At 39.4% G+C, this 16,379-nt stretch overlaps 1 protein-coding gene across 9 annotated transcripts in view; it reads left to right on the forward strand.

Annotated features, from left to right (window-relative positions):
* The window catches only part of LOC100690029 (protein tyrosine phosphatase receptor type M), a 162,306-nt gene extending 152,621 nt beyond the window's left edge, over positions 1–9,685 (forward strand). For 7 of the 9 annotated variants that reach the window (XM_019348275.1, XM_019348274.1, XM_019348276.2 and 4 more), the window contains 5 exons: positions 439–570; positions 3,382–3,507; positions 4,836–4,999; positions 5,191–5,326; positions 8,754–9,685. In XM_019348275.1, the coding sequence (XP_019203820.1) occupies positions 439–570; positions 3,382–3,507; positions 4,836–4,999; positions 5,191–5,326; positions 8,754–8,807 (612 nt within the window). In that variant the 3' untranslated portion in view covers positions 8,808–9,685. The remainder of the gene's footprint in view (positions 1–438; positions 571–3,381; positions 3,508–4,835; positions 5,000–5,190; positions 5,327–8,753) is intronic. The other 2 variants (XM_019348278.2, XM_019348279.1) reach the window with 2 other exon arrangements.
* The last annotated feature ends 6,694 nt before the right edge of the window (positions 9,686–16,379 follow it).

The following is a 16,379-nucleotide window of genomic DNA, read 5'->3' on the forward strand; positions in this document are numbered from 1 at the left end:
CAACATCTCTGCATCGCTGTCACTTCTAATTAAGCACTTATCTGTCAGTATCTAAGAAACATCAAAGGAAACAATCGAAAATGCTATGTCTAGCAATTTTTAAGGGGACCTAACAAAGAACACCTTGACAAGGCACATGCTCGCTGATGGACTTTTTGGCTCTTGCTGGGATTGAGCAGGTGACCTTTCAGGTACAGGATTGTCTCAGTCCCCACTGGGCTACATTTGGGAGCCAGAAACCACATTAAAAGTGCTCTGTCCTAAAATAATCTCCCTAGACATGGAATCTCCATTAGAAAACTGCTCTCAGCAGGAAGTCTGGTTGAGAGACGGAGGTCGTTTTAGAAATGGTTTTATTCTTGACAGTGTTGCACAAAAGCATGCACTTGGTCTATTCAGCATCAGCTCTTTCTTTTTCTTCTTCTTCCCTCCCTCCAGAGTTACAAGCAGCCTTCTGCATTCATAGTCACACAGCACCCATTGCCAAACACAGTAAAGGACTTCTGGAGATTGGTGCTGGACTACCACTGCACATCCATAGTAATGCTCAATGACGTCGACCCAGCACAGGTAAACCCGACCCAGTACATTTGCTTAAATAAATAGCGTGCAAATGAAATCCTGAAGGGGATACTGCAAGAATTTTACTCACACACAAATGAGACATGAGTTCTTTCATGACAATTTTTTTTTCCAATCTAAAAGTTGCAAAAAAGGATATTGATGGGAACCGATTGAACGATTGCATTTTATTTTGATCACGTACAAACCCAGGGAAACCCCGAGGGATGTATCTATGTTAGAGAAACTATATATTTGTATGAATACTGAATATGCTTGAAATAAGGTATATACTGCAGGGTGGAAGGAAGAGGACTTGCTGTAAAAGTAGACGAAGAAAAGAAGGCCTGTGGAAGAGACTCCAGATTTCTCAGCCCGAGGCTCTGTCATAACACCCGGGGATCAAAGCCTGAAGCCAGGCTGCTCTCCCCATCCAAATCCCCTTTCCCTAGGTGACTGGCTGACTGGCTGGATAGAAAAGGCCTTTCATTCAATATTCTCACTGTAGCCAGCCCGTCAGCAAGCCAAGAAAGCAGCGCAGGTGGGAAGGTAGGAAGAGGGTGGGTGGAGGTTGAGGAGTAGATGGAGGCGAGGGAGGTTTACCATCTTCTCCATCAACATCTTTGTTTTTGCATCTGTTGAATTTGTCAAGTTTTGATGGGCTCTAAAAGGAAGGCGGAAAGTGGTGCTTAAGCTGCCACACAGACAGCATATGTGCTTCTGCTTTTGTGTGTAAGAGACACAAAGTAAGCCAATATTTCCGTGTCCGTCTGCATTCCCGTGTTGAGGTCTGTTATTTGCATTTTTCCAAGATGGTCCCTTTTTTCTCCCCCTTGATTGTTTATGACTGTGGCATGCATTTGTGACATGACATGTCTGTCAACGAGAGACGTGTCCATCTGCGTGTAAGCTTCCATTTGTCTGATTTAGAGCTGTGAGGCTGGCGACTGGCTCCACAGGTGCAAGTTCTTAACTGGGCTTTCTCTCATAAAGGAGCGGAAATGGAGGGGTTTTTACTGCTTTTACGAGGCTATCCTAGGGGGTTTCCGCTCAGTGCACAAGAGCAGTCAGTCTTAATATTGATAACTGCCGCTTAACACTTGTAATTAGAGTTACAACTGCTGATTAGTGTTTATTTGAAACAATCTATTGATTGAATATTGATTAATCAGTCTTTTACTGCAAAACCCAAGGTAGCATTGCTTTGTCCATCTGACACTGCAAAAGCTTGTAATTATTTATTTTACAATAAGAGATCAGAAAGTCCATGCCCATTCCAAATTTGACTCATCTCTTGTTCAGGGTCGACTGCGTATGAAACCCTGCACACCTCCAGGACGATTGGTATCTTTATCAGCCCCTCAAAGTCCTGCTCTGACACCCACTTGCATGTTTGCATCTGCAATTTTACCACAGATCTTAAATTTGTGTAGAGACCAATCTTCTGTGTCAAGCGGACCAAACATTTGTGTCCACAATCACTGCTGATAAGAGCTGGATTTCTGACTATGCCCCAGATGCCAAACAACAGTTTTCAGAGAATGAAGAGAATAAATGTCCTCGCCTAAAGATTGAGCATCAAGTCAGAGTTTACATATGAAGAGCTGTTTACCATAAATGCCTCCCTAGGGTCAGAGAAAGGCATGTGAGAAGGAAGATGATTTAAGCGCACTCTATGCCGTGGCAGTGCTAGCATGACACTGTTGGTCCACTCACATTGCATTGAAAAGGCCACAGCAACAAATCTTCACTCTACATCCACCCTACTTGCCAGATTTCCCAGCCTATCACTTTGTTCTCTTCCCCAAAAATAAAATAAAAGTTGAATGGTGACTATTTTGACCCACTGGTGGAAATCCAGACACATTGTAGACAAACAAGTGCAGCTATTTAGAACGAGACATCCGCAGAGTGATTTAAAAGCAGTGTCGGTGCTAAAAGTGGTACAAAACTACCCAAGGAGACAGCCTTGAGGGGAAATGGGTGTGGACACACAACCTTTTAACTGTCTCTTGCAGCTTCAGCCTAAACATATAAATTTTATTTGGCTGGAAACGATGTATGTTAAAAGGATGTAATAATTTTGCTGAAGGTGAAATTTGTCAAGTTTGTTGGTGTGAAATCTTTAGCCGCTTGTAGGGGTACTTGGGCTGTAGGAATATACCAGAAAAAGGACAGGAACAATACATTTCTTTCATCAAAAATACTGGCAATGAATTATCTTTCCATCAATCAATCTTTTGATGAACTTGCCTTTGATGACATTTTTCATCTTGGACATGAATCAATTTTTTTTAAACTGCTTTTAAGGAACAAAGAATGTGCATGTTTTCTAAAGAGGGGGAAAAGAATTACCCAAAGATTTTGAGAAATTTCAGTTTGATTTGTTGAACAAAGGGTTAGTTGATTAGGAGAAAGCTCCCATACTTGGAGAACACCTGTGTTTAGTTTCTGCAATATCAAAAATATATTTTTTTTTTTCCTTTTTGTATTGAATGTTCTCAAATGTGAAAAAAAAAATGTTCAATGTTCAATTTTAAAAAGAAAAGTACTTTGTATTGAATGAATTCACCTCTTTTGACTCTGCCTATTGTACCGTGTCACTTTGCCTTCAGACTTCCTTAATTTTTTTTGCAAGTGTATAAAAGGAGCTGACATCAGTGTCACTGTCTTTAGTCAGTATAGTTTGGATCTGAAACTAATAAGTCATCTTCCCTTTTCTTGTGTGTTTCCCTTTGTTGATTTGTCTGTGTGCTGGTGTACATGCATTTCTGTGTGTGTGTGTGTGTGTGTGTGTGTGTACATGCCTATTTGGTTTAGTTGTGCCCACAGTACTGGCCAGAAAACGGAGTCCACCGCCACGGACCCATCCAGGTGGAGTTTGTCTCCGCTGATCTGGAAGAGGACATCATCAGCAGAATATTCCGGATCTACAATGCGGCTCGGGTACGGAAACACAAAATGGACAAGCTACAAACAAAAAAAGCATTCTGTGTGATCAGGCTGACGTGTAGTTGTTTTTTTGTTTTTTTTCTGCTTTGCTGCCCATTTATTTGTAACTTTTGAAACTTGTTTGTCTTCCCTGCTGTGAAGCCAATTTATTCTGTGACTGCACACCTCACACGTCCCACTCATACGCCGGCCTGTCCGTTCAAGCTGTGCAGAGGCAGAGTCATTGTGTTCTTAAACTATGCCACTGCACCAGTTGACTGGATGGAGGTGTGATTGCCACAAGTTAATTGTCTCTTAGACAGCTTGAGAAATTTTTCACATGTAGTTAAAAAAAAGAAGCAGAAAACAGGTTTTCCTGTCAATTAACACATTTTGGGTTGAACAAGAACGCGGCGATGCTGAACAAAAACTACCAACACATACTACTTATGAGTGGAATCTAATGTATCCGCAGCACAATGTGCAACTTCTTTTAAAGGTGACAGTTTCATTTGCATCATTTTTGAAGTGGCCAAAAGAGGATAAATTATTTCATGCAATTAGTCAGAAAAATCATTAAGAGAAATTTGCTTTTATTTTGTGTCTCTTGTATCATCCTGTGTAGATTTATTTTGAAGTGAGCCCCTAGGGAGAACCCTTCATATTTAAATTATTTCTAATAAAGAAATAACTCATGTGAAATTTAAGCTAAAACGATGTTTGTTTTTTATACGAGTTAAATAAGTATCACAAATCTAGTTCACTTGCATTTTGCTGGAATCGCGAGAGAACCCTCAAAGGGAGATATCTCACAACATGGCGTGTACTGACCCTTTAACTTTGAGCTACCAGACATCACTGCACAGACAGGCACCTGACCCATGCCGGCATCACCTGCAGTCACCTGTGTAAGCTCTTTATCCCAACAGCCTGCTCTCTGTTGTCAATAATCGCTCCTCATATTAACGTGCTGTAACATCCTCTGGCCGGCAGAGGCACCTACAGCATGTTAAGTGCACTACAAGCTAATCACACATGATCACGGACAAGTGTTATTGATCGATATGTCTGAGTGTGATTTAGAGTGTCTGTATCCTAGATTGCTTAACTATCTGTCTCCAGCAGCAACTGTGCTCATCTATCACCCTGTCTTATCTGCACGCTTATCTCTTCAGCGACTCCTCGCACCCTTTAACCATCTCTATCCAGCCTCTGATGAAGCTTAGCTTCACCCTCCCTGCATCTTTACAGTCTGATTGCATCTTTATACAACAGCGATTAACTCCCTCCCCCCTACATATGTGTATTAACCTGGGATAACCGTTGTCCCCCCCCCCCCCCAGCCTCAGGATGGCTACCGGATGGTGCAGCAGTTCCAGTTCCTGGGTTGGCCCATGTACAGAGACACGCCCATGTCCAAACGCTCCTTCCTCAAGCTCATTCGACAGGTGGATAAGTGGCAGGAGGAGTACGACGGGGGAGAGGGACGCACTGTGGTCCACTGTCTGTAAGTTTCCAACTTCATTCACTGCTGGTATTAAAAATGAAACATCTCCACCTACTGACTGAAAGCCTTTACTGCATCAAAAAACACCTCAGCCCTTTGTGAGCCTTTATTGTCAGCTTTATCTTTCTTTTTGAACTCTTCTTGGATGACATTGAAATTTTGAATATTTAACTTTTCTCTCACAAACATAGGAATGGAGGCGGCCGCAGTGGGACATTCTGTGCCATCAGCATTGTGTGTGAGATGCTTCAGCACCAGCGCTCTGTGGATGTTTTCCACGCTGTCAAGACACTGAGGAATAATAAGCCCAACATGGTGGACCTACTGGTGAGGGACACTGCAGGAGCTTAAAAACAAACTTGTAAAAAAAATGCAGTCTTCATAAATCAGAATATCGTTTTAAGTTTCTCACAGTACCAGTTGGGAATCTACAACAATCTAGGTATAATGGCTGCAGAAGCAGAGAGAACAACATATTGTCTTTCTGCACGTCCAGACCATCTCAGCCTTGGCTGTCTAACTTTGTCTCCAAAGCACTCAACCTGGGCCGCCTCTGATGTACTCTTTTCTAGACTTGTCTGTTCTGGTCACTTCCAATAAAAATCGCAACATCTATAGCTCTGCCAGTTCATCCTCTTGTCTTTATGTCAGTACCACCATCTCCAAACCACATATCATAGCAGGTCTCACTACTACCTCGTAAACCTTCCCTTTCACTCTTGCTGCTACCCTTCTGTCAAAAATCACCCCTGATATTCATCTCCACCCACTCCACGCTGCCTGCACGCTCTCCATTGTTTTGTATGAATGACACCAGGGATTTAAACTTATTAATGTCACAAAAAAAGTAATAAAAAAAGCTACTTTCAGTTACTGCCGTAACTACAGGGCGTCAACACAGCACTATTGCCTTCACATATTTCATTTGGCTTTACGCCCTTCCTGATATTTCCCAGTTTGTGTGTCCTGGGGCTTTTCACTTGTGCATTACAACTGACAGTGGACCTTTATGTATGGTATTTTGGAACTAAAGAGCAAAAGTATTTTACTTATTTATGACGTCAATAACTAACTATTTTGAACTTTTCATCTGATGCCTCCTCTCTGTAACGCGTGCATCAATGAATTCAATTCAGTTTTGTTTATATAGCGTCAAATAACAACAGTCGCCTCAAGGCCTTTTATATTGTAAGGTAAAGACTCTACAATAATACAGATATCCCCCAACAATAAGATGACTCCCTATGAGCAAGCCCTTGGCAGTGACGATGGGAAGGAAAAACTCCGTTTTAACATGAAAAAACCTCCAGCAGACCCGCTCTGTAATTTTAACTTCCTCATTTTGTAAAGCTAGCTAGTGGGCTGTGTTGGATCATTTCAATGGCCGCTTCTGGGCCCGAGAGTCATATGTTTGACAACTCTCAACATAAACTGTGGCAAGTTGTCAAAATCCACTTATATTGATACAGCTTTGAAGGCTTCATCACAGAAAACCTCAAAAATCAGGAATCAAAAATCAAGACGACACACTAAAAACCCTCGGCTCTGGACCATATTAAATCAACTCATATTTATTTAAACGTTTTCCGCAAGTGGAAGAGGAAGCGATGCGTTATGCTGCTGCTTGTTGCAACTTTTATGAAGAAGTAGTATCTGACAGTTTCCTCTGCCGCTGAAGATTGTGAAGATGGTGATCGCATGATTAGGGGTCCGTATATCTGCATCTGTGACGCGTATTCCATAGTGACAAGCAATAAAGGCAATACCTTCTCATCCGCTTGCGGATGTCAGTTATTTATTAGTTTCAGTCTGGTGCAGAACTGAGATTGTTTAATGTGCCGAAAGCCTCGACTTTAAAGTCCCATTGATGTTTTGTCAGAGTTATAGGACTTAAATGATATGATTATCAAACAAACAACAAGCCCTTTGGGAATAGCAAAAATCCCCAGAGGGCTTGTGGTATTCATTTATGACTTAGGAGCAGTGTTGGGTAAGTTACTTTAAATTAGTAACTTAGTTACATTACTAGTTACTTCTCTAAAAAAGTAACTCAGTTACTTCAAGTTACTCGTTACTTTCAAAGTAACTAGTTACTAGGGAAAGTAACTTTGGTTTTACTCAGAATTCTCTTGTTTATGTGTTGCTGGACCGTCGTTGACCGTCGCCATGATTCTAGCCTGCTTTTTACATCCAACACAAAAACTGCAGTCGTGGTGCTTTTGATTGTACTCAGAACTTGGAAATTCTGCCTTCTGAATAGGAAGATGTAGGTAACACCAGACTGCAGATGAGCTGCATACAGAGCTGGACTGGGCATTTTGACTAGAGACCGGCCCACCATTATAGGAAAAATCATAAAGCCTTTGAATGAAAACAAACACTGTTGTGACAGTGATGTACACTGTTCTGATGGTATATATGTATCAATCTATCAATTGTTTGTTGTAAGACTCAGATAATTATTTTTTTTAAAAGCGAGACATTTTAAATGAGAATAATAAAGAAAAGTATTTCCTTGCCCCCCCCTTTCCCTGTTAATGCCCTACCTGGCCCCCTGCTAGACCCGTCCCTGCACAGTTACCAGCTGTCAGCTACATAGAAAAGGATCCTGGTGTTATTGGTCTCTCAGAAACAGTTCATAACTTCAACTCATTCATGTCACCTAAAAGGTAAACCTGTTTCTCCATCACCTGTTCAGCTCTGATGATTCAGTAAGGACATCTCCTGGTTTCATCTGCATGTTTCCCTCTCACCAGATAACCAAACCGATATCATGACCAGCAGCTTTACAGCTGTGGCTCCAGCAAACATCAGCTGATACTAGAAATTAATATTAAATAAATTCTAACAACAGCTGATCAAGCTTAAACGTGCTGCTGTTGTTTAACGCGACTGGTTTCCTCTTTCTGGCGCAAAGTGGGCGATAAATAAACAAGAGAGAAAAGCCGATCAGCTGATCATTGATCAGTTTGGTGATTGAAGTAGAAACAGGAGAGAATGAGAGAAGAAGAGGCAGCTGTGCAGCTTCAGCTTTGTGTCTTTTTCATTGTAGCTGAAGTCCGGGACAAACTGTTCCTTTTCACCTCAGTACGAAACGCGTAATATTTTCTCTGAATACCAGACGATTCTGTTTTTTACGGGACGGTTGACAACTCTAATAATTAACCGTATGAACAAAATAAAGTTCAACATCAGTAACATAGCACCCACCCAGCTGTACAGAAACTCCGTCATGCTAGCTAGCACGCAGTACGAAAATGTCAGCATACCGAAAATAAACTCCACCTAAACTTGGTTTATATCTGACTCCGATAGACTGCAGGTCATAACTTCTTACCTGAAGTTCAGTTCATCTGACACGCGGACCGGCGGCCGCTTCGGGTCTCTCCTCTTGCCTCCCTTTTCCTTCATCCACCTGCTGGCTTCCACCACTTGCTAATGTTATTGAATCTGTGGAAGCTCCGCGATATCCACCACACGAAGTAACGAGTAACGAGCCTATCTAAATCCCAGTAACGAGTAACGCGTTCCTGGTTTTGGCATAATAACTAGTTACCGTGCTCGTTACCACAATAATAACGTAGTTACTGTAACGCGTTACTTAATAACGCGTTAGTCCCAACACTGCTTAGGAGACACTGGGAGTGGTAATATTCCCACCTAGGCTTACTGTATATTACAAAATGACCCTCTGCTTCTCAGGCCAACTCCTGCACATCTCTAATGCCTCTGTCTGTTTCTTCTTTCCTGCTAGGACCAATACAAATTTTGCTATGAAGTGGCACTGGAGTACTTGAACTCTGGGTAACTTGGAGCTACCGCACCCAGCAGGACTTCTTAATTTGGGACATTACAGACAACTGCAGCTCACATGTGTGCATTATGCTAAGAGTGTGTGTGTTACCGACCCGACAAGAGTGACGTGCACACATGACCTCCTTTGACCAGCTCTCTTCCCTCTTCGTCTTCTCGATCTAGATGGGAAAGTTAGCAGAGTTGTACAGTGTTAAATATCACAGAATGTTTCAGTCACTACAAGCTAAGGAAGCCAGCAGAGGTGCAATGAGTTATTTTTTTTTTTTTTTTTTAATCTTCTGCAGTGAGCAGCCTTCTCTCTGGATCCCTACTTTTCTGTCTCTGCCTGTAGTCCCGTAGTTGTTGCCTTGATCCGCATTGGACGACAAGCATCGGAAACACTCCAGTTTTCCGTGGAATGCGATACGCTGTACATAATGTAATGTGTCCATTTTAATCTCTCAGATTTTTGTTTCACGCAGTTCATTATTAAAAGTCATTAAATGCAGGAGCTCAAAGCCTAAATGTTACTAAATGTCCTGTAAATTTATGACTTCCGGATGACTATTGCTTCATACTGTATGTTGGGGACAGCTGGCTCACATTTGCTTACCTTATTTCCTGTGCAGGGATCCAAAGCTTTATTTGCACTTCCATTGAATTTCTTGTTGTGCATATTGTACATATTTCTGTAGATTATTTATTCGCGGTATGTACTTTTTTTGTGACTCGCAAGTAAGTGACAATCATATGTTCTATAGGTTTGGTTTATTGACTGTATTGTGTGCTTTTTTTCAGTCATCTTGTATGACGGAGCAATTCCATTGTAAAAAAAGAAAAAAACAAAAAATGATTATATAAATGTATCTACAATATAAAAGGTGGATTATCTATTTTTGCCTCGTTTCTAAGGGGAGCTGGGGAGGATGGCATTAGGGGAGCATCTGTTGGAGAGATGAGGGTACTACAGGTGTTATCCAATGTTAGCTTTTTTTATGATGATTTATCTTAACTTGTTTATAGATATATATCAGGTCAGTTTAAAGCGCAGTCGCATGAATAACAAGATAGTTTGGTTGGTTTTAAGCAAATAGACGCTGCCAATAAGGTTTCAGAGGAAAAAGAGATTAAGGTAAAATGCTACAAAAATATAATATTAGCAGAATTTAGCAAAGATTTAATAGTTCAAAGGCTAATTATTGTTCTCATTTTTCACAGTCATCCCTAAAATGCTTTTAACGCCTTGGAATAGAACGGTTATATTTTGGGAGTCTTTATATACGTAACATACTGTGTGTAAACAAAATAAAGATTATTCAAAGCCCTCTTCAAACAAACGCACATCAGCTGTGACAAAGCTCACTCTGGGAAACTTGTCATTTCTTTATTATAATATGAACTTCTGTGCTGTAAATTCATGGTCATAACTTTCATGAACTTTTGTACAGTTACGGTGCGTCACACATTAGATCTGTGATGGAGAAAAAAGAAAACACGCATTTTAAAAATCTCTCAAAAACGTCTTTAAAAGATTTACTGTATTTACCAAATGGACTTCACATTTTTATACACAAGTCAGAAAATAATCAAGCATAAAATTCAGCCACTAAAAGTATTTTTTATGTTCAGGAATGAAAGTAAAGAACTGTAATTTGGCATCATAATAAAAGAAAATGTGCTTTACTATTCGTTTTCAGTTTTTTTCAGTTCATGGATAACTAATTCATGTTGCCATTAAAAATATTTCAATTTAAGAGCTTCAACATACTGGAGGATTAAAAAAAATTTTTTAAAGATTTTGGTAATTACCAGTACTGTTAATTTAATGTAACTGTGACATAAAACTTACACCGGGTAGTGGTCTAATAACTAAGCACTCTGTGAAATGATGCCAAATCAAGTTTTTGCAGTTTGCTCATGTTTATTAAAAACAGCCGAGACAAAAACTGAAACATTTTGTTTAGTTTCTAATCAAAATGAAACTTTGCTGAAATCTTGTATGTTATTTAGTCTGCATCTATTGATACAGTACAGTGCTGTGCAAAGGCCACGCCTCATTTCTTTACATTTTACTAAGAAAACTAGAAATGCGTGCAGCAATTTATTCAAATATGTGCAAACACACATGGAAATGAGTTTGAAAGTGTCGTTCTCCAACAGTATTTGGTATGACCACCTTAATTTTATCAACACAGCCTGAACACACTCAGGTTTTCTTGTAATTTGTTTCAGGACTAGTTCTCCAGGCTTCTTGAAGCACATTAAAAGCTCTCCTTTTAGTTTTGGCTCTGTTTTTTATTTTTTATTTTTTCTGTTCTGTGTTAAGATCATCCCACACTGCTTCAATAACATTGAGGCCCGGGCTCTGGAGAGGCTAGTCCATGATTGATGGTGTGTGTGTGTATTTCTATCCAGGTATGTTTTTACTGCACTGGCTGTCTGTTTGAGATCGACACACTGCCAGTGCAGAAAAATCATCTGATTATCTTGAAAAATCAAGCTAATCATTACACGATGAATCAAAATCTGACTATATTCTTCTCCACTGATAATTCCAACAATTTCAAAATTGTTGGAATACTGATAGGAAAACATATGTGTACACAAATTCAATGTACTTCATGTAAGTACAAAATATACAGACAGGGTTCTGTATGTGTCCCAAAACTGATTTGAGACTATCGTCTTAGACCATTTCCACCTTTGGTTTCATCTGCTACCCATAAAACTAGGTTTTGCATTCACACAACCTTTCATAATCCTGATTCAGCGGCCACATTGGACTACAATAGAATAATCTATTTAATTTCATCACTGATTGGTTGTTTGACATACTGAAATATTTTCTTCTTTCATGAAAATAATTTTCTCTGAGTTAAGCTTGCCAGTTTTCCCTGGTTGTAATTCCCCTGATCAAATATTCAACCAATAAATGAATAGTTGGTTGTGGTGGATCATGCAACATTAAAATTTCTGATGAATGAACCTCCAGATTTCTCTTTAAATTTCTGATTCCTAATATTCCACAGTTTTATTAGATCTCCTAAAATTCACACTCAAAATGTTCCTGTTCAAATAGGTACTAAAGAATCGTCAGCACCCTGCAAGCTTATGACGGAACAAACGCACAGAGGGGCTTTACCAGGGACATGACAAGACACTTTTGATTTATTTTATTTATTTTTAGAGCTGTTCCAGTTCAGCTCTAGTGTGATGGTTATATTGTGTAGTATGTGGTGGTGTAGACGTTTACATCATTTCCAGACTCAAAAACCTTAACCTTGAACAAATGGCTGAATCTTCTCATTTAGTCTGTGCACACGCTCCTTTTGAAAAAGTTCTTTTTGAAACATCCTTTATATTGAAATAATATGAGAAGTTGAATTCAAAAAGCAAACTTTCAAGCTGCTTGACACCAAATTTTCAGCCTTTATGCAACCTGACCAACCAGAACAAACCTGAGCTTGTTTCCGTTTTAATCAAAGCCTGACCTAGAAAAAGCTTGTCAAGGATTTGCTGCAGTAAAAACATTAAAACGTATTACGATTCAGAAAGTTAGTTCCTCTGCTTTTAAATAAAAAAGTCGACTCTCCTAATGGAAGCCTAATGGACATAATGTTTGCCTCGCCATATTTTAGAGTGATCTGTTGATAAATGGCATTGATTAAAATAAATAACATAAATATCCAAAGATATTTGAGAGCGGTGTTTCCAAATCTTTGAGGATTTAGGGGCAAGTGTCATGGACATCCAACGTTACACATCTAAGATAATTTCAAGGAGAAATTCTTGGTCATGATTTATTCACTTACAATGAAAGTTAATTTCATCAGGATAAATCTAGTGCCACTAAAGTCTTACAAATCTGGAGCCCCAGTGCACATTTGTGCCTTCTGATTCATTCATTTGGGTCTTTCTCCCTCTAGTGGTCTCCTAGAGTACTTTTCCATAACCTTTAAAAGTCGTTCATTTCCCGGCCTACTTGAGTTCAGCTTGTCTGAAAGCACTAAACACAGTTTTCCAAAACAAAGAACTCGGTAAATTTGGGCACAGATGCAGATCACTTTCTCTAAAATGGCCAAACGGAGCACTGGCCACTGGCACTCCAAATGTGATGAGAAACTTTTAACCTTAAGGGTGTGTTTTTTGTTGTTGGGGGTTTTTTTGGGTTTTTTTTGGGTTTTTTTACCAAAACTAGATCCAAACATTTTGCTTCACACTCTTGGTTTATTCTAAAATTAAATGAACTATAATTAAAAGATTGCTTAAATTAAAAGATTGCTTGTAATATAGAAATATACAAATTTTACTACTTTTGCAGTAATTGATGTTTTTCCTGAATAGAACTAGTAGTTGATAGAGTATGCAGACATCCTGTACAATGAACAAATATTATGTACTTAGGTATCCAATAGGTATATGCAGAATGCACCTACAGTACAGATTTTTATCAAATACAAACGAAATACTGAGGAAGAAAACATGAAGTCTTGAGTCTTTAACAGTCTGAGAATGAAGGCTTGGTATAATAGTCGACTGACTAAAGTTAAGCTCTTTTTATATTAAAATATCTCTGCAAAGAATTTTAGATTTGAGTAAACGTGAAATCTATCACACGCTCATTGCCTCCATATCCTGTAACACATGATTGCTTCGCACAGTTTTTATGTGCCTGTGACCAGTTCAACTGGATCAGTTTAAAGGCTCAGTTGGGTCTAAATTAGGGGAACATCAGGCACTGTTATAAAGGTGGTCAAAAGAACACACGTTTGCTTAACTACCCACATTTTTTTAGGCATTCAGTGGGTTTCACAAGAAACTAAGAATCTTAAATATAAGGAAAAGCAGAATAATTCTTTCTGCTTTGCACTTATGGGTCATATCCACAGCGCTAGAGGTGAAGTACTCAAAAACGTTTTGGCTTATTATAGACCTAAAGCATAAAAATTCAAAGCAGGGACCTGAACTCCGGCCAGTTCCCCCCTGCTGGGAAAAAGACCCTATCCCAGTGTCCACCCAACACAGACTTGGAATCACTTGTGTTAGCAGTTGTAGTAGTAAAGCTCAAAATGACAAAATAAGATAATAACATGACATTACCTAAATGAAACCAAACTGTATTTCTTACAATTGTGGCCTTGGAACTATTGCTGGCCACTGCCCAAAATTTGCTGGCCCCACCCGGCGGCCCCACCCGGTAATACTGTCCTATGTTGGTAATGATTCTAATAAACATGAGCACAAGAGAGAGGAAGACACCTTACAATGATTTGAAACATTAACTTGTTATTTATTCCTGCTTCAAACGGATTGTTCTGGACTTCAAAATCTTATTTGGTTTTCACTTGTCCCTATTTTCAGTGATATCAACCTTAATAGCAGGAACTTAAGCAGGCATATAATTCTTTTCTTTCTCTCTTTTCTGACATATTTTCTAAGTAGTCTATGACAACACCATAATCAAAATGGAAATTCTGTATTTCCATATTTTTAGTGGCCCCCATATGGCCACCCCAATGAAAAAAATTCTGGAGGCACCCCTGCCTCCCTGAGCCAAAGGTGTCTTCCTGTTAAAAGGGAGTTTTTCCTTCCCACTGTCACCGAGTGCTTGCTTATAGGGTGCCATCTGATTGTTGGAGTCTGCTATTTATTAATGTACGGTCTTCACCTTAAAATATAAAGTCCCTTGAGGTGACTGTTCTTGGTGCTATATAAATAATACTGAATTGAACTGAATTTAATTGAATTATGTGTGTGGACATCAGGATGTGGCAAAGAGCAACTGCACAGTTATGGGTGGTTAAGGACCAGGGGAAAATATGTAGAGTCATGTGGTTTATGACATATATGAGCCACTAAAATTCTGCTTTTACATGGTTAATAACAGATTTAAAAATTTGAGCTGAGGGTTGTGAACAGCTGTATAATTTTCTGCAAGAAATTATTGAAAATTAACACAATATAAAGTCTTATTCCTTTACACTAGATCTTTTTTATTTTACTCCCTGCAGCAATGCAGATGTTCAAACAACGGCATTACACGTGCCAAAATGCCTTCGACCACAAGAGGTCAGTCAGTGGTGCTTTTAAGTTATTCTACTTCTCCCTCTCTGCTCTTCTGAAATAAGGTTGTTTTAACTGAGCATATATTATGCAAACATGATGCATCTCTTGGTAATTCTACAGTTATTAGTCCCTGAAATAAAGACTTGGCTAATGAGCAGCTTGCAATATTAAAAACCAAATGCAATTTCCATGTTTCCTCCTTCATGTACTACAGAGTAACAAACACAAGACACAACAGGATCCCTGTTCCTAAAACGTGTGATATTTGGTTTTAATTGCCTCTGCAATCACTTTTTTTTTTGTCTCTGGAAGGCCCCAGCAGCTCCTCAAAGACTGTCTCTTGGAGAAAAAGGAGGAAATCTTTGGCACATCTTCATGGAAGCTGAAGATCTCATCTTTTCCCTTTACTGAATGTTCCAGCTGGTTGGGGCCTGCAGGCACTGTGGCACCAGAGATGGTTTCATATTTCACTGCAAGAGTGCTGGTGAATTATTCCTGTGTTTATCCATGGAGACTGGGGAGCTGACGAGCTAGAGTGAGGAAGGGAGGAAGAGGGAAGAGACTGCTGGGCTGCTCCTGCTACTGAGCCTTCATGTGAGTGGAGCTGCTGAGGGAGTCCACACCAGATGCTTCCCGAGCTAATGTCCAGAGGCAAAGGCACAACATATGGACATGAACATGGGAAGTAATCTATTCAGCAATTTAAGCAACAGTGGTCAGGACCATTCGTAGTCACAGAAATGAATGGAAATCCAAAATAAGTGATAGGTAGATTATCTTGGCAAAGGTCATGAATGCACACGCACACACACACACACAAAAGAGTCAAAACAACCAATGGGACTCTAGTGACTATCAGTACAGTACAGTATCAGTGAGTATTAGCACTCGAAAATCTATCAAAAAAACAAGCAAGAGAAGAAAAACCTCCAGAAAGAGATTTAAAGTGTACAGACAGACAAAGATGCAAAACTACCACTATTACTCAAAGCATCAGAAACACTAAAAATGACTAAAGATACGCAATCACATCCAAGAATGACTGTATCTACATGCATAATATCTGCAAAGAGTCAAAAAAGCAAGAGAGATATAAAATGATCAAAACCACATAATTAAAGAAATGCAATTTGAAAACTATCAAAATAACTGCAATGAGATGTAGAACAACTACAGAGAATCAAATGCAGATTCAAAGAAACAGAAAGCACCAAAGAGATGTAGTAGTTGTGATCTAATGACCCCAAATCACCACAAAGAACATATTTGCCTAGTAGAAAAGTGAAAGAAAGGCACTAAAAGACACAATAGGTGCACAGAACGATGTAAAACAAACACAAAAGGAGGCAAAAGTACACCTAAAATATTGAGAAACATCTAGAAAGAATCAAACCACCACTAAAGAACATAAAAGAATAAGACGTTATGAGGAAAAAATGTATCTTTAATCCAAATATCACATAAGTTTGAAATGTTCTAAACCTGGATTCAAAATCAAGGTTGCAGCTGCAGCTGTGTA

Source organism: Oreochromis niloticus, linkage group LG18, assembly GCF_001858045.2.
Source record: "Oreochromis niloticus isolate F11D_XX linkage group LG18, O_niloticus_UMD_NMBU, whole genome shotgun sequence".
In the NCBI taxonomy this organism is placed as follows: domain Eukaryota; kingdom Metazoa; phylum Chordata; class Actinopteri; order Cichliformes; family Cichlidae; genus Oreochromis; species Oreochromis niloticus.